Source organism: Amia ocellicauda, chromosome 7 (genome assembly GCF_036373705.1).
Source record: "Amia ocellicauda isolate fAmiCal2 chromosome 7, fAmiCal2.hap1, whole genome shotgun sequence".
Taxonomy (NCBI): Eukaryota; Metazoa; Chordata; class Actinopteri; order Amiiformes; family Amiidae; genus Amia; species Amia ocellicauda.
Window position 1 is genome coordinate 46,526,806 of NC_089856.1, and position 18,188 is coordinate 46,544,993.

At 42.1% G+C, this 18,188-nt stretch overlaps 1 protein-coding gene across 2 annotated transcripts; it reads right to left on the reverse strand.

Moving 5' to 3' along the window:
* Positions 1 to 385: 385 nt before the first annotated feature.
* LOC136753663 (CD209 antigen-like protein C) lies at positions 386 to 10,038 on the reverse strand. 2 transcript variants are annotated; one of them, XM_066709960.1, is made up of 7 exons: positions 9,824 to 10,038; positions 8,723 to 8,851; positions 8,369 to 8,443; positions 4,794 to 4,913; positions 4,416 to 4,585; positions 2,952 to 3,073; positions 386 to 1,048 (listed from the first exon to the last, which is right to left on the reverse strand). In XM_066709960.1, the coding sequence occupies exons 1-7, from the start codon at positions 9,948 to 9,950 to the stop codon at positions 865 to 867; spliced, it is 927 nt and encodes a 308-aa protein (XP_066566057.1). In that variant the 5' UTR covers positions 9,951 to 10,038; the 3' UTR covers positions 386 to 864. The 2 variants fall into 2 exon arrangements, with proteins under 2 accessions (XP_066566057.1, XP_066566058.1); XM_066709961.1 differs by lacking the exon at positions 8,723 to 8,851.
* Positions 10,039 to 18,188: the final 8,150 nt, after the last annotated feature.

Here is an 18,188-nt window from a genome sequence, read left to right on the forward strand (position 1 = left end):
ATCCTTCTGAGCATTCTTCTGCGATCTAGATGCCACAGGCCTCCCCGGAAAGAGGTCCAGTCCAGTCACCAGGCTCATTTTTGCCAACATATCTCTCGGCCCAGTATCTGAATAGATATGAAAGAGCTGGTCTGTGCAGTAAGGCATCAGCAATGCGCTGATGTATAGCTTACAGTGTATAGTCAGTATAGTTTCAGTACCTGGACGGGCATAAGGAACCATGAGCGGTGGCAACTGAAACAATTCACCATGCCACTCAAAATATGTATGGTAAGTAACAACTGGTAGAAATGCCAAGTAGAGTTTTTTTGTCTGTTGTCATTTGTGGTTGGTAAAGATGAAAATGTTTTACAATTAAAATGCAAGTGAAAAAATGTCCACAGAATCAAGCAAAACAAATATTTAATGGCAACATTTTATACAGTCGACCAAATGATAATCTTTCAGTGAGACATTAACAGAAGTTGTATTTCATAAGCATTCTGAATCATATGAGCTCACAGTGTGGTTTGTGGTGTACAGTATAGTACATTTACAGAGGGATAGTCTGGATAGTAAAGACAGCACAGTAGTTGGCAGCTTCACTGAAGGCTGTATAAAGAGCTGAACAGTTGGCCAAGAGGAGCAGTAATCTGGGGCTGATTGATCGTCCTCAGTGCCCTGCCTTCCTGTCGCTCTGAGTCTCTTCACATGGCGGTCTAAATAAACTAAAAACTAAAAATCTAAATGTGGCAACACATCGAGTCTGTGCCTCAAAACACTGGATTTCTAAAATACTATGTATGACTGGAGTGACTGTGTGCTTAAGACAGTTTAAGACTAGACTAGACTTCTATTACAAAAATAAAAATGTATTATTTCTTGTTATTTGGGTTTTTCCAGTGTTTTTTTTTCACAGATTCGTCTGAAAGCTTTGGTGCAAGATTCATCAAACCAGTTATGTAATGGTTCTGTTAATGAGTTCATACATGCACAGTCCTCCCCTAAAGGATCTTCTTCAGTCCAGTCATCAGGCTCACCTGAACCTATCTTCTTCTCAGCCCAGAAGCTGAACAGAAAAGAGAAAGACCAGGTATGAAATAAAGCAGCAATCACAACCTCAGTATATTTAAATTTGTGATGAATACATCTAAAATTCTCAGCTGCAAATGTAGCTGATGTAGTATTACACAGTAACACTTTAATGCATACTAGACGTTGATATTACAGTAGGAAGAACGCTTCTGAGAATGGTAAACAAAATAAAATAGAAATGTACAGTGAGGGAAAAAAAAATTTGATCCCCTGCTGATTTTGTACGTTTGCCCACTGACAAAGAAATGATCAGTCTATAATTTTAATGGTAGGTGTATTTTAACAGTGAGAGACAGAATAACAACAACAAAATCCAGAAAAACGCATTTAAAAAAAGTTATAAATTGATTTCCATGTTAATGAGGGAAATAAGTATTTGATCCCCTATCAATCAGCAAGATTTCTAGCTCCCAGGTGTCTTTTATACAGGTAATGAGCTGAGATTAGGAGCACTCTCTTAAAGGGACTTTCCTAATCTCAGCTCGTTACCAGTATAAAAGACACCTGTCCACAGAAGCAATCAATCAATCAGATTCCAAACTCTCCACCATGGCCAAGACCAAAGAGCTGTCCTTATGTCCTTACATTATGCTTTGGGGGTGTTTTTCTGCTAAGGGGACAGGACAACTGCACCGCATCAAAGGGATGATGGACGGGGCCATGTACCGTCAAATCTTGGGTGAGAACCTCCTTCCCTCAGCCAGGACATTGAAAATGGGTCGTGGATGGGTATTCCAGCATGACAATGACCCAAAACACACAGCCAAGGCAACAAAGGAGTGGCTCAAGAAGAAGCACATTAAGGTCCTGGAGTGGCCTAGCCAGTCTCCAGACCTTAATCCCATAGAAAATCTGTAGAGGGAGATGAAGGTTCGAGTTGCCAAACGTCAGCCTCGAAACCTTAATGACTTGGAGAGGATCTGCAAAGAGGAGTGGGACAAAATCCCTCCTGAGATGTGTGCAAACCTGGTGGCCAACTACAAGAAACGTCTGACCTCTGTGATTGCCAACAAGGGTTTTGCCACCAAGTACTAAGTCGAAGGGGTCAAATACTTATTTCCCTCATTAACATGCAAATCAATGTATAACTTTTTTGAAATGCGTTTTTTTGGATTTTTTTGTTGTTATTCTGTCTCTCACTGTTAAAATACACCTACCATTAAAATTATAGACTGATCATTTCTTTGTCAGTGGGCAAATGTACAAAATCAGCAGGGGATCAAATACTTTTCTCCCTCACTGTATATTTAAAAAAGACTAAATCACAGGTAACGCACACAGACATTTTTGGGACAAATGGGTGAGATTTTAACGACAGCGCATGAGAACGTGAGACTCACACCCAATGTGTGAGACTTGAGTGCTATGCTAAATAATTATAATTATAATGCAAAAACAATTACTTTTTAGATGCAACATGGCTAGAGGATTCTCTTTCCCCTCTCGCTACAGGAAACGGGTGTTTTGCTCGGAAATGATACTTTAAACTAATCACACTGCCCTTGTAATGAAAGCATTGCTTGCAAATGAAACCCAAAATCTTTTTTTCTTTCTTGTTTCCTTCCAAATCCAGTTGAATCAAAAGCTAGACTGTAATTTTCCATTAAGCAGCATCCCAGTTCTCCCTCTTTCCTGCTACCCCCCATTTTGTGGGTGGAAACTGTACTGTACCACGTGATGTAATGTTATTTCTCATAAGATTAGCCTAGTTTATAATTTAACTGAATAATCGCCAGTTATTTTAATGAAAAAAAAAAGTCTCAATTAAGTAGAGAAAATATTGATCATTGATTATTAGGTCTGATAAATTGAGGCAGCCCTAATGTATAAATACACATATAAATAATATAAAGTTAAACTTAATGTAAAGTTATTACTTCATGTGATTGCGGAGAGTTGTATTGTCCACCCACATCCATTCTCCTTCAACAGGCGCATCAGTCAGTCCAATCCAGTAATTTTCTTTTGCCATTTTGTTAATTTTGCCTTTTAAGAACATCTGAGGAGAATAAATTAATTAAATCAAATGCTATGTCAACAGATGCAATGTGTCGTGAGTACAAACTATATATCAAGTTCAATCTTTCCTAAAAAACAAATCTACACAGAAATGTTTCTGAAATAAAGAAATAAGACATAAATCTATGTACATGTTACCAAGACAAAGGCCAAAGAGGACTAGAGAAGTAAAATAAAAGGCTAAGAGAGACCCAGAGGAGAGCTGAGGTGATCGCTGTCATGCCAGCGAGAGTATTCAGAGAAAGGACAGCATACAGGTTTTAGAACTACAGCAGTGTCTTATAGGATAAGAAATAACAAAACCTGTGGATATTGTTACTTTTACACTTTTATGCTTCCATTTGCATCACTTGTTTTTAGCATTAATTTGTATTTTAATAATAATTTTAGAGATCCTCTTTTTGAGATTTTTTTAATCATTTAACTTTGGCCTTTGAGGATTTATTTTGTGGACTAGAAAGGAAGATTTATTGAAGATTTGTATCAGTATTTTTAGCCACAAATGGACTGTTAATAAAGCAAAGGCATTGGGTTTAATACATTTTTTAACTTTACATGGACATTGTAGTTTCTTTGGATTATCAACCCAGGACCAAATCAGAAGCTGGATTTGTTTGTCCCCGCCCCTCTTTTTACTTTTAACTAGGACACATGGACTATTGCCTGCCCTTTTCCAGCTCCTGGTGCCCCCTGAGGAGACCAACAATCCCTACAAGAATTTTTATTTTGGTTTTAACCTTTTTATTGTCTTTTATTTTGCCTTATTTTATATAATACAGAGATATTTGAAAAAAATGTAATTCATTGTACAACTGTCCTGTGTGGTCTATGATGAGCTCCTGGCTTGTGGACCCCCAATTTAAATAACCTAAATCGAAGGGAGAACTAAGAGGTAGTCTATGTAAAACTGACATATTTGGGGAATTGACAACATCCCAACAGGTCCTAGTGCCTGTAGACACCCACTAGGTGGTGTAGTTGTGCTTCCACCCTGTGACTAACAATTACACTAAAGCAGGAAAAAAGAAAAAAAAATCTGATCATTTCTGAATGTGTCAGGACAGTTAAAATCACCAGATTGTTGTACGTCAGAATATAAGAGATTACCTACACAAAAGGAAACCATCAGGCTCATCTCTGGTTTCATTAATTAATTAGTTCAGAAATACCATAGATGGTTTTGAATAATCCCAGTGAAGCAGCTTCTAAAGATCTCTTAACTGGCTCACACTCCTATAAGAGAAGTTGGTGTGCAAATGTCACTGTGGCTATTAAGCTATGTGAACTGCAGTATTAGAGAAGGATTGTATTAATTCTCATACCTGCTCCTGCCAAGTGTGTATAATGACCAGTTCCCCCCCCTTTTTGACACAGTCCTTGCGACTCTGTGTCCAATTAATTTTATCAGTGGAGAAGAAGTAGCACATTCCTCCACTGAGCTCCCAGCCCTCAGGACAGGGTTTAGAGTCCTCGGTCGCTATGGTTTGAAGCTCTGAAAAGTCAAGAGTGAGCGCTGTTAAAGTTAACAAATGAGTAAGTAAAGCAGAGCTGTTTCTTTATTATTTTATTAAAAATGAGATGTCTCAGATAGTTGTATGACTTATTTTCAAATTATAATACATGTGGGACTACAGTCTTGGAAAACTTTTTTTTTAAATTAAGAATGACGATAATTTCAGAATGATGTTAAACCAACTCACCTGAATATGTTTTTAACAAATCAATGTGGCTTTTATTGAGTTGTCTCATCTCTTCTTCCATTGCATTAAATTTGCCATCCAGTTCTGTGTACTTATTTTCCAATGCCTTATATCTCCCTTCTGTTTAGGAAAAAAAGTAAAAAAATCATATACATCTGCAAATCTGCAGAAGGATATGAAGTTAACTATTTTCCTCAGTGTTTGTTTCTAGAGTAAAACCTTGGTTTGAGATTCACAGTAATGATCTAATGCTGCAAGTCTTCTCTTTAAGAGAAAATATTACACTGAGGTTGTATCCCATGGAATCTACAATGTCCCACACCCTTTGGGTAGCATTCTTCTTGTCAGGTAACTGTAATTGCATTCATAACCTATCGATTAAAGACGATACCATTGGAACAGGGATTAGGATTGTTTTTTGAAGATGCATTTGAAGGGGGGCGACAGAACATTGACTGCCTTAATAACTGGTCTCGCTTGTTACAGTGAGTGAGTGAGTGAGTTATATTGATATTCTTTGGACTTATTTTTGTTTCACTTTTGTTTATACCTTGTTTCTTTACAAAAATGAATGTTTGCAGTGAAAGCTCACCTCCTGGTAGTGATTGTCAGATTATATCTGTAATAATTAGGGGTGTGACGAGATCTCGTGCCACACTCGTGATATTAAAATGTGACGATATTTCTCGTCGAGGTGAAAAGCTGTCTCACGATATCAGCATGATGGAGTGTGAGGGTGAAATTAGCATAGAAGATGCCCCCGCCACTTATAAATCGTTTGTGTGGCTGCATTTTGGGTACCCGGTGGAAACAATAAACGGCGACAGAGTGACAGACAAGACACAAACAATATGTAAGCACTGTAATAAAATAGTGCCGTACACCGCAGCTAACACGAGCACTATGCAAAGATACCTACAGAACCACCACAGCTCTCAACTAAAATCAACCGTGCCTGTGAAGAAAACACTGAAAGGCCAGACAACACTGACAAATGCCTTTGCATCTCAACTTTCACAGTCAAGCATTAGAGCCACGGCAATAATGAGAGACATCGGCGTTTTCATTGCAGCTGATATGAGGCAATTTTCCGTGGTGGAAAATCTGGGATTTCGGCGACTCCTCCACACACTGGAACCGAAGTACACCATCCCGTCACGCGCGCATTTTACTCGCACGGTGGTCCCGAACCTCTACAATGAGTCCAAGGCCAAGCTGGTACAGACCCTGAAAGAGGCAGAAAGCATCACCATAACAACCGACGGTTGGACTTCTAGGGGTACGCAGAGCTACATCACAATTACAGCCCACACAATCAACAGTGACTGGGAAATGGTAAATGTTGTACTGCAGACTCGCCCACTTTTCGAGTCCCACACAGGGGCAAACATAGCCGAAGTTTTACAAGCAGCGGTCACTGACTGGGAGCTTAACAGACCAAACCATGGCATCGCTATTGTGACTGATAATGCGCTTAATATGGACGTGGCTGTGCGTGAGGCAGGATTGGAGCCGCACATTAAGTGCTTTGCACACATGATAAACCTTGCTACCCAGGCTGGCCTCGGTGTACCGCGCGTCACTCGTTTGCTCGGGCGGGTGAGACGTGTGGCTGTTTTTTTTCACCGGAGTTCAACAGCTACCGCGGTGTTGATGTCCAAGCAGAAGCTGCTACAACTGCCGTCACACAAGTTAATCATGGACGTTACCGCCCGATGGAACAGCACCTTGGATATGCTGGATCATTACCTGGAGCAGCAAGCCGCCATAGCGGCAGCTCTCACCAGCCCAGAGATAAGACAAAATGCCCGAAACACACTTGACAGCTGCGATATAATTGATGCCGAAGACCTTGTGAAGCTGCTGAATCCTTTGAAGACAGCCACCACAGTCTTATGTGATGAGAAGAGCCCCACATTGTCTCTCATTGTGCCACTGAAGAGCATGATTGAACAGAGCATGACACCAAACGATGGCGATTCCACCACCGTGGCCGACACGAAGAGAGCAATCCTCAGTAATATTTCAGGCAGATACAACGGGGATGCATACAACTATCTGCTGGAGAGCACAGCGCTGGACCCCAGGTTCCGGACTCTACCACAGCTAGACCATAACCAGCGCAACGCCGTCTTCCTGAGCGTACAGAAGAAGGCGAATCAGTTGCAGCAAAATCAGGTATAAATCAATTTAAATTGCTTTCCTCCTTTTGAGTGTGTGTATGTGTGTGTGTGTTAGAAACAAGAGAGCATCAGAGTGAGTGTGTGTGTGTGTGTGTGTGTGTTGAGAGGGAGAGGGGGGCTGTTTGCTGCTTATTAAGGTTAACGCCAGTGTTTCTGCTGTTCAAAGACCACAGCTGGGGTGAGTGAGGAGAGGGGAGAAGAGGCAGCAGGTGGAGCTCACTATCCCACACATGGAGGAGAGGGGGCTCTGGGAGCTGAGGCAGAAGTAACAGAACCTGCTTCCAAGAAGACGGCACTTGAGGATCAGCCAGAACAGCCCAACAGAGGGATCGAGAGGGAAATTGAACTCTACAGAAGAGAGGCCTCTATCCCACTCAGTAGCTGCCCCCTGAAGTGGTGGAGAGAAAACTGCTCTCAATATCCTTTGCTGTCTCCACTTGCCAAAGCATACCTTTCCATCCCTGCTACCTCTGTTCCAAGTGAGCGTGTCTTTTCAACTACAGGAGACATAGTTACTGCCCAAAGGTCTCAACTGCTGCCAGAAAACATAGACATGCTTATATTCTTGAAAAAGAACATGACCATATCTTAGGCTGGGCTGTGTAGTTATAACCATCTATTAGCTCTGTATCATGCTTGAAGAAAAATGTGGTCTGTCTCTGTTTGCACTTTAGTATTGAGAGAGTACTACTTTGATTATGGTTGCACTTATTGTTTGCACTTAAAAAAATAAGACTAAGAAAAACTTAGTGTTATTTATTTTTGTTATTTATACTGTTTTAATTTTTTATGTTCAATTTGTGAAAAGGAGTTCAGTTAGAAGGTCACACACAGCTTCAATTAGAAGTTAGAAGCTCATGCATAGTTCATGCACAGTTATAAGGTCTGAAGAGACTCATGTGAAATCATACAGGAGAGAAGCCAGTTAGTTGAGTTTGTGGCAAAACCTTTTACAGTGCTTGCATATTGTTCTGTCTTTTACTGCATATGATAATTCATACTAATAATTCAAACACAATATCATGTATCGTCTCGTCTCGTGAGCTAAGTGTATCGTCACACCCCTAGTAATAATGTATTGTCATCTGTTTAAGATTTTTATTTTCTTATGTAGAAAATAAATTGTTACTTAGTTTTATTCATGTCCCTGCTTATTCTTATTTGTTTAAGAGGGATCTGGCCTTATTTACAGCTTTTTGGGGGGTGAAATTCCCAAGGTGGCATAGTCAATTAATTACTTGGCAGAAGTGAGGTTCTGTGCGAGGCACAGGCTGGCTGCGAATTTAAACATGAGGTTGGATCAATGTCAACAAAATATGATCCTGAGAGTGCCTGTAAATGCAGAGAGTGACTGGGTGATAGCTTCACTGAGAGATATGAAACCAAACTCACCTGATGCATTCATCTGAGATGAGAGATGGTCAAACTTGGCTTTCAGTGATTCAGAATCACTCGGTTTTTCAGCATCTGATTTGAAGATCACAAAAGTAATAATTGTCTTCAACTGTCTAATATTATTCTAGTCTTAAAATGTCTAATAGTATTCTAATATTATTTTCTGTGTTGGTTTCAGCAGTAATATGAACACACTGCTTGACTTATCTCAAAACTGCAACAGAAGTGTCCATGTGTGCTGACAGTGTACATGTTTACACACTACTTTCCCCTAAGAAAGGAGGTAGTGAGAAATCATTAACATTACACTTGTACTCTCATGACCCCCTGTACAGACAGTACAGTACTCACAAAGGACAGCCAGAATGACGGCGACACACAATACCAGAACACAGACAATAGCCAGGACAATGGTCAGCCATCTGTTAGGTGCTGCTTTATTATCTTTAATGGTCTCTGGAGTGAAAACTATTTTGACATCTAGAGAGAGAGAAAGAGCTATGAAGAATGCATACTAGCAATGTGTACAACTAATTTAAACAGTATTTCTTCAAATAAATAAGTAAATAATGAGACAATTCAGAATTAATTAATGATATACATGTTGTCATTTCCTCAGTCTGACCCTCTTCAAGTTCACCAGCAGATGTCACACTTTCTCCAGTTTTACTTTAGTTTCCATGGCTCCACGTTGACCTCCACCTTATTATTGGTTAATTAATCCCTATCTCATGGTCAATTACCTCACCAGCCTCTCATTTACCTGCTCATTAGTATCATGTATATATACCCCTTTGTCTTTGTACCCCTGCTTCCAGTGTGAAGTATTGTTTGCTTTCCTGTGACATTTCTGAGCCTTTATTCCTTCTAGATTTCTTGTGTTCTTGACCTTCGCTGTTCCCTCATTTTCCTGATTTCCTACTCTGCCCTGTTTGCCTGTTCCCTTGACTACTTGTCAGTCTCTTTGATCTTGATTCTTGGATTGTCCTTTTTCCTACGTTCACCGGCTCTTTTGCTCTGTTTTTTGCCCTGCACTTGAGTTAAAGACCCTTGGCTATGAAGGGCTTCTAATAGTATTACACATGTACTAATATAGTATTATATTGTGGTTTGATCAGAATAATGAAGGATATTCCAAGTCCAAATTAAAATATTTATATGTTAAGAAAGTTATAAATGTGGAAATAAAAAATAAATACCTATCAGGACATGTATATTTATTTATTAATTAAAGTATTAATTCATTCATTTCTTAATTTTACATTGATTTATGTATGTACTCATGTACTAATTTTGACCCAGAATATCCTCATGCGGGTCTGTAATTCTGTGTTCACATAAGACAAAAGCCTGCAAAACACAATATATATCGGCAGCTCTCTTGAGTTACATGATTTTCATATGTAAGACCTTGACAGTGAAACTGAGAAACTCAACACAAAGGGATCTCACCACTTCCAGGTTTATCAGTCTCTTCTCCAGCAGCTTTTGCTTGCGAGGCAAACTTGACTGTGTCGTTGAAGACCTCATATGACATCCTCCCAGGCTGGGGTATCTGCTCTGGAAGGGCAGGTTGCATATCTGCGCAGAAATACCAAGTAGATCTCCTGGGGCTAGTAGTAAAGTGAACGAGTGTGAAGTAAGAAGTGGTACACAGCCTTTTTTTATTGTAATTGATGTGTGATCAACAGATGACGGAAAGAGGAAATGAAACGCAAAGCCAATCCAGAAATAACTCTCAAATTATTCATGTGTAGCGGGTCTCTATACAGCTTTTCAGGGGTTAGAATTATGCAATACACCGAGTATGCCATCTTGCATTTAGGTCAAGGTCCACTTATATACCTGTTTTACCCCTTTAACTTCCCACACATGTCCTTTAATTGAGAGAGCAATTATAAAGTACACCATACAAGGAGAAGGAGGCAGAATTAAAATATTAAATGTTTATTTTGTTAAAAGCAATAAAAGTAATAAAATACTGAGATCAGTGCAAAATCCAGCAATAATAAATTACATTATTTATCATTTAGCAGACACTCTTATCCAGGGTGACTTACATTTGTACCCATTTATACAGCCAGGCAGTTTACTGGAGCAATCTAAGTGAAGTACCTTGCTCAAGGGTACAACAGCACTGCCCCACCTGGGATTTAAACCCACAACCTTCTGGTCCAGAGCCCTAACCACTACTGCACAGTGCTGCCTGTATTCCCACATTCCCAAATTAAAGTATTCCCAAAACAGCAATTATCAGTCATTCAGTTAATTGTTCACACTGACACACTTCCTTAAATAAAAGACTTTCAAAGTTATGCCCTTAATCAGTATGCAGCTCTAGAGGGGCCCCAAAGTGTTCAATGACATCGTAGACTTAGCTGCTGTTTCGGCTCCTTGATCTGGTACAGGGAAAGCTTCAACCCACCTAGTGAACTGATCATTTATGACCAAAATGTATCTGTTCCCAGAGACAGATACACCGATCAGCCATAACATTATGATCACTGACAGGTGAAGTGAATAACACTGATAATCTCGTTATCATGTCACCTGGCAGTGGGTGGGATATATTAGGCAGCAAGTGAACATTTTGTCCTCAAAGTTGATGTGTTAGAAGCAGGAAAAATGGGCAAGCGTAAGGATCTGAGCGACTTTGACACGGGCCAAATTATGATGGCTAGACGACTGGGTCAGAGCATCTCCAAAACGGCAGCTCTTGTGGGGTGTTCCCGGTCTGCAGTGGTCGGTACCTATCAAAAGTGGTCCAAGGAAGGAAAAGCGGTGAACCGGCGACAGGGAGCAAAGGCTGGCCCGTGTGGTCCGATCCGACAGATGAGCTACTGTAGCTCAAATTGCTGAAAAAGTGAATGCTGGTTCTGATAGAAAGGTGTCAGAACACACAGTGCATCGCAGTTTGTTGCGTATGGGACTGCATAGCCGCAGACCAGTCAGGGTGCCCATGTAGACCCCTGTCCACTGCCGAAAGCGCCTACAAAGGGCATGTGAGCATCAGAACTGAACCACGGAGCAATGGAGGAAGGTGGCCTGGTCTGATGAATCATGAGTTCATGGTGTTGACTTGGCCTCCAAATTCCCCAGATCTCAATCCAATCGAGCATCTGTGGGATGTGCTGGACAAACAAGTTCGATCCATCTGATTCTTCCTGAGCAACATACGCCGAATTCGTCCCTTCCTCACCGACCAGTCGACGCAGCTGCTCGTCCAGTCACTGGTCCTCTCCCACCTGGACTACTGCAACTCCCTCCTGGCCGGCCTGCCTGCAACCAGTACCCGCCGCTCCAGCTCATCCAGAACTGTGCGGATCGTCTGGTATTCTCTCTGCTCCGTTTTGCACATGCTACTCCACTACTCCGCTCCTTCCACTGGCTCCTGATACCGGCACGCATTCAGTTCAAGACATTGACCCTCACCAACTCTGTCTCAACCACACTGCACCAAGTTACCTTCAGACACTCGTCTCTCCATACATCCTCTCCAGACCACTGTGGTCTTCCAGTGCCAGAAGACTAACTCTACCTCCTCTCCACTCCCCTTCCTCCACAGCCGCTCCTTCTCATCCCTGGCACCTAAAAGGTGGAACGACCTTCCCACCGAAGTCAAAACAGCAGAGTCCTTGACCTCATTCTGGCGCTTACTCAAAACTCATCTTTTCAGACAGTACTTATAATATTAGTCCTCTTAATCCCCGTTAGATAGCACTTCACAGAGTTTTATCATGCTTCTTGTGTTTTTCATTTGTTTCCTCCTTGCTTTCCTCCGCCTTTACTTAACTGTATTTTTGCACTTTGTTTTGTACAAGGGCATCTGCCAAGAAATAAAAAAAATAATAATAAAAAATAATGGAGGCCCCACCTCGCAACTTACAGGACTTAAAGGATCTGCTGCTAACGTCTTGGTGCCAGATACCACAGCACACCTTCAGAGGTCTAGTGGAGTCCATGCCTCGATGGGTCAGGGCTGTTTTGGCGGCAAAAGGGGGACCTACACAATATTAGGCATGGGGTTTAAATGTTATGGCTGATCGGTGTATAGGGAATGATCCTAGAATGTCCATATGTAGGCAGTCCATGGGTGCTCCTGCTTGGTAGTGCTGCAGTCTGGCTTTGTTTGTAGGTCCAGCCATTTTACGGGCCCTGCATTGTTGACACTTCTGAACAAAAAGGTGAACATCTCCTCCCATCCCATACCAGTAATAGCGCTGCTGGAGGCGTTGAAGAGTTTTTCCTTCCCCTAAATGACCAGACTGAGGCGGGTCATAGCAAGCCCGCAAAACTTTGTTTTGTAGTGATAAAGGAACGAGTAGCCGATGTTCTAGATCCACCAGCACCTTCCCACTGGTAGTGAAGGATTACTTATTGAAGCTCAATCTGGGACCAGCACAGCCAGTACTTCCTTACTGCTGGATTCTCTAGGGCTGCGTCTTCTCTGGTAGGTAAAGTCCCCAGTTCCTTCCAATGGTGCAAGACTGAGAGGTCAGGGTCCATTTTTTGATCTTTAGCCAGTTGCTGGAGACTTAGGGGCTGCATCCAGTTTACCTCTAACCTGTTTGCCTGCTCTTCTGCTTGGTGCTGGTTAGCATTGTGACCCTCAGCTGTGGTGTTGGTCTCTCCCTGCTGGGGTCCCAGTATTCCATCCAGCCTGACTGCCAAGGGCACTACATCGTCAACCTCACTGTCAAATCTTTCCTTACTGTTGATGGAGTTTCCTGCAGTGAGTGCACCCTCCACACAGCAATGCAGTCACATCCCTTCCTGCTTGATAACAGTCACAGGCGCTGGGACCCTCCTGATGGCTTTGTGACAGTGCTTCTGCATTTGAATGAAGACTGCCGGCTCGGTGTTCAATTTCAAAATTGTACTGGCTTAATTCCTCAAGCCAGCAAGCAAGTTGGCCCTCTGGGTGCTTGAATCTGAACAGCCATGTCAGACTGTTGTGATTTGTTCGTAGTAAAAACTTCCACCCAAGGAGGTAGTGGCAGAATTGGCGAGTGTAGCGCACTATGGCGAGAAGCTCACGTCCTGTCACACTCTTTGTTGGGCAGGTGTCAGATGAGAGCTGACATACGAGATAACTCTTTCTTCCCCCCCTTGGAGTTGCCAGTCTTGTACAGCTTTTATTAAGGTAGAGTTTCTACTTATGACTTCACCACTGATGACATGTCCTAAAAATAAAACTTGCAGTTTTAGCAGCTGACACTTGGTTTCAGCTTTAAGCTGTAGCTGTGCAAGCGCTCAAAAACAGTAGCCAGACGCTCCAGGCTTTGATCAACTCCGTCTCCAACAATGATAATATCATCAAGGTAGATTAAGAGTGTCTCCCACTGCAGACCCCGCAGCACCAGCTCCATGGCCCTCTGAAATGTACTGGGAGCATTACAGAGTCCAAATGGCAATCTTGTATATTCATACAATCCATACCTGGAGACAAATGCTGCCTTTTTTTCCACCTTGATCTGCCAGTATCCGCACTGCAGGTCTAGTGTTGAAAAAACAGTAGAGTTACCCAAGACATCAAGGCACTCTTCAATTTTTGGCAGTGGATAGCCATCCTTAACTGTCAGGCTGTTGAGACGACTATAATCCACACACCAGCGTACTCCACCATCTTTTTTTCATACTAAAACCACAGGGGACGCCAAAGCAGAGTTGGAGGTTACTACAACACCTGTATCCAGCATGGCTTGGAGGTGGTGCTCTTCCTCTCCTTGGAAACCCAGGGGGGTTCATCCTGCAGGCTGGTGTACAGGTCTAGCTTCTCCAGTGACAATGGTGTGCACAATAGCAGAGAAGTGGCCTAAATCAATGTCACTGGTTGCAAAGAGGGACTGGTGCTTTAAAGGCAAAACAATCAGTTGATCTTGCGTGTTTCACTTGAAGTCTGGAGACCTTTAGGCAGGTCTAATTGATTTAACTCTCACAATCTGGTACAGTGGAGAAGCCGTAGGCTCCTCCTTTGGATAGAGATCCCCTTGTGTTGCAAACATAACGAATAGCAGGCCCTCGAAGGCATTTATGCAGTCTGTCCACTCTCTTTGCCCCATTCCAACCATACTTGTGTGCTTGGCATTCAAAAGGAACAATAAACGACACCCAATCTTCTTTCCCATCATAAGCTGCAAGCTTGGCTTTTGGGGTTGCAGAGGAATGTGAGTTGTCCCAACTGCCATGTAGTTGTTCATGGTACTTGAGTACCAGCAGTTTGTGGTAAGGCACACAGCTGAGGCTGCCTTTACCTTTACTTGCATCTCAGAATGTGTTTTTTCATAAAGCTGTGGAAGAACTGTTCTTGTCAGAGTCCTTCTGTTTGGTAGGGCATAGGATGAATTTAATAATTTGGTAAGGGTTTTCAATCCCTTGTCTTCGACAATCGAAAATGACTGATAGTCCATAGCTACCATTTTTGCAAGGGCTTCAAGTTTTTTCTGCCTTGCAGGAGCTGTAGGTCACATGGCATAATTTGTTATGCTTGTCTGCAGTGTTCTTACACTGCTTGTTGGTGCAAATGGCTCACCTCTTCTTTGAGTGGCACTGGCCGTGGCACTGTCTGAACTTGTGGCAGTTACATTTCCAGTGATGACTTTGTCAGCATCAGGCTCAGCTTCCACAGTTGTTGCTTGTGTTGGCTGCACTGTTCGGTGCTTTGTTTTGAGTTGACGATGCAGATTTGTTGTTGATCCACCTCTGTAGGACAATTAATTGCGGCTTATGTCACATTTTGCCTTGCTGGAAGTTCTCTCACTCATTTTATTTTTTATTAATTTTTTCTATTGGCTTAAAAGTTGTCCAATGCACTTCTACTGAGGAAAACATAAACAACTGTACACCTCTGCACAAGATTCATCCCTAAATGTTTATTGGATATAAGAGAAGTCATGTGATCGATCATACATCATAGCACACACACAACTGTGACATGTACAGTGCCTTGCGAAAGTATTCACCCCCCTTGTCATTTTTCCTATTTTGTTACATTACAACCTGGAATTTAAATGGATTTTTATTTGGATTTCATGTATTGAACATACACAAAATAGTCCAAATTGGTGAAGTGAAATGAAAAAAATTACTTGTTTTAAAAAATTCGAAAAAATTAAAAACTGAAAAGTGGTGCAAGCATATGTATTCACCCCCTTTGCTATGAAGCCTCTAAATAAGATCTGGAGCAACCAATTACCTTCAGGAGCCACATACAGTGAGGGAAAAAAAAGTATTTGATCCCCTGCTGATTTTGTATGTTTGCCCACTGACAAAGAAATGATCAGTCTATAATTTTAATGGTAGGTGTATTTTAACAGTGAGAGACAGAATAACAACAAAAAAATCCAGAAAAACGCATTTAAAAAATTTATAAATTGATTTGCATGTTAATGAGTGAAATAAGTATTTGATCCCCTATCAATCAGCAAGATTTCTGGCTCCCAGGTGTCTTTTATACAGGTAATGAGCTGAGATTAGGAGCACTCTCTTAAAGGGACTTTCCTAATCTCAGCTCGTTACCTGTATAAAAGACACCTGTCCACAGAAGCAATCAATCAATCAATCAGATTCCAAACTCTCCACCATGGCCAAGACCAAAGAGCTGTCCTTATGTCCTTACATTATGCTTTGGGGGTGTTTTTCTGCTAAGGGGACAGGACAACTGCACCGCATCAAAGGGACGATGGACGGGTGCATGTACTGTCAAATCTTGGGTGAGAACCTCCTTCCCTCAGCCAGTGCATTGAAAATGGGTCGTGGATGGGTATTCCAGCATGACAATGACCAAAAAAACACACAGCCAAGGCAACAAAGGAGTGGCTCAAGAAGAAGCACATTAAGGTCCTGGAGTGGCCTAGCCAGTCTCCAGACCTTAATCCCATAGACAATCTGTGGAGGAAGCTGAAGGTTCGAGTTGCCAAACGTCAGCCTCGAAACCTTAATGACTTGGAGAGGATCTGCAAAGAGGAGTGGGACAAAATCCCTCCTGAGATGTGTGCAAACCTGGTGGCCAACTACAAGAAACGTCTGGCCTCTGTGATTGCCAACAAGGGTTTTGCCACCAAGTACTAAGTCGAAGGGGTCAAATACTTATTTCCCTCATTAACATGCAAATCAATTTATAACTTCTTTGAAATGTGTTTTTTTATTTTTTTTTGTTGTTATTCTGTCTCTCACTGTTAAAATACACCTACCATTAAAATTATAGACTGATCATTTCTTTGTCAGTGGGCAAACGTACAAAATCAGCAGGGGATCAAATACTTTTTTCCCTCGCTGTAGTTAAATAAAGTCCACCTGTGTGCAATCTAAGTGTCACATGATCTCAGTATATGTAAACCTGTTCTGAAAGGCCCCAGAGTCTCCAACACCACTGAGCATGGGGCCCCCTCAAACAAGTGGCACCATGAAGACCAAGGAGCTCTCCAAACAGGTCAGGGACAAAATTGTGGAGAAGTATAGAGCAGGGTTGGGTTATAATAAAATATCCAAAACTTTAAACATTTCAAGGAGCACCATTAAATCCATTATTAAAAAATGGAAAGAATATGGCACCACAACAAACCTGCCAAGAGAGGGCCGCCCACCAAAACTCTCGCACAAGGCAAGGAGGGCATTAATCAGAGAGGCAACAAAGAGACCAAAGATAACCCTGAAGGAGATGCAAAGCTCCACAGTGGAGAATGGAGTATCTGTCCAAAGGACCACTTTAAGCCATACTGTCACGGCAGTCTGCTCACAGCCAAAGTAGAGATGGACTCAAGTGCGGGAAGAAGCAAGTGTGTAACAGTCCAGGTCAAAGAGCCAGCAAACAAGGCAATAGGGGCATGGCAAAAGCAGTGGCAGAGGTCATAGGCTGTAGGTCGATCGATCAGGCGTACAAACGTCAGAGCGCAATCCAGGAATAAAACATAGGGAGTAAACAAAGGTCAGGTTAATGTGAGATCAGTAAACTGGCGAGACACTTAGAAATGCATGAGAACTGACAAGACTTTTCATAGAATGAAATTAACACAGGGTTTAAATACAGAACAGGGGAAAGCAGGGAACAGGGATGTGTGGTGCTGATCCAATGGGAGTTGAGTGTTGATGGTGAATGTGCACATGGTGCTGAGGGATGTTCATTGGGTGATTGATCATTGTGCTGGGGAATGAAAGAGACAGGGTTAGAATTCTGGTGATGATGACCTCTGTAGGCAAACTGGGGAAGTGTGGAGAGCTGATGTAACACATACACTTCCCAGAGCTGGGCTTTATGGAAGAGTGGCCAGAAAAAAGACATTGCTTAAAGAATAAAATAAGCAAACATGTTTGCTGTTTGCCAAAGACTCCCCAAAGATATGAAAGAAGGTACTCTGTTCAGATGAGACTAAAATTTAGCTTTTTGGCCATCAAGGAAAATGTTATGTCTGGCGCACACCCAACACCCCAAGAAACCATCCCCACAGTGAAGCATGGTGGTGGTAGCATCATGCTGTGGGGATGTTTTTCATCGTCAGGGACTGGGAAACTGGTCAGAATTGAAGGAATGATGGATGGCACTAAATACAGGGAAGGTTTACCTTCCAGCAGGACAATGACCCTAAGCATACTGCTAAAGCAATACTTGAGTGGTTCAAGGGGAAACATTTAAATGTCTTGGAATGGCCTAGTCAAAGCCCAGACCTCAATACAATTGCAAATCTGTGGTGTGACTTGCTGTACACCTGTGGAACATATCTGACTTGAAGGAGCTGGAGCAGTTTTGCCTTGAAGAATGGGCAAGAATCCCAGTGGCTAGATGTGCCAAGCTTATAGAGACGTACCCCAAGAGACTTGC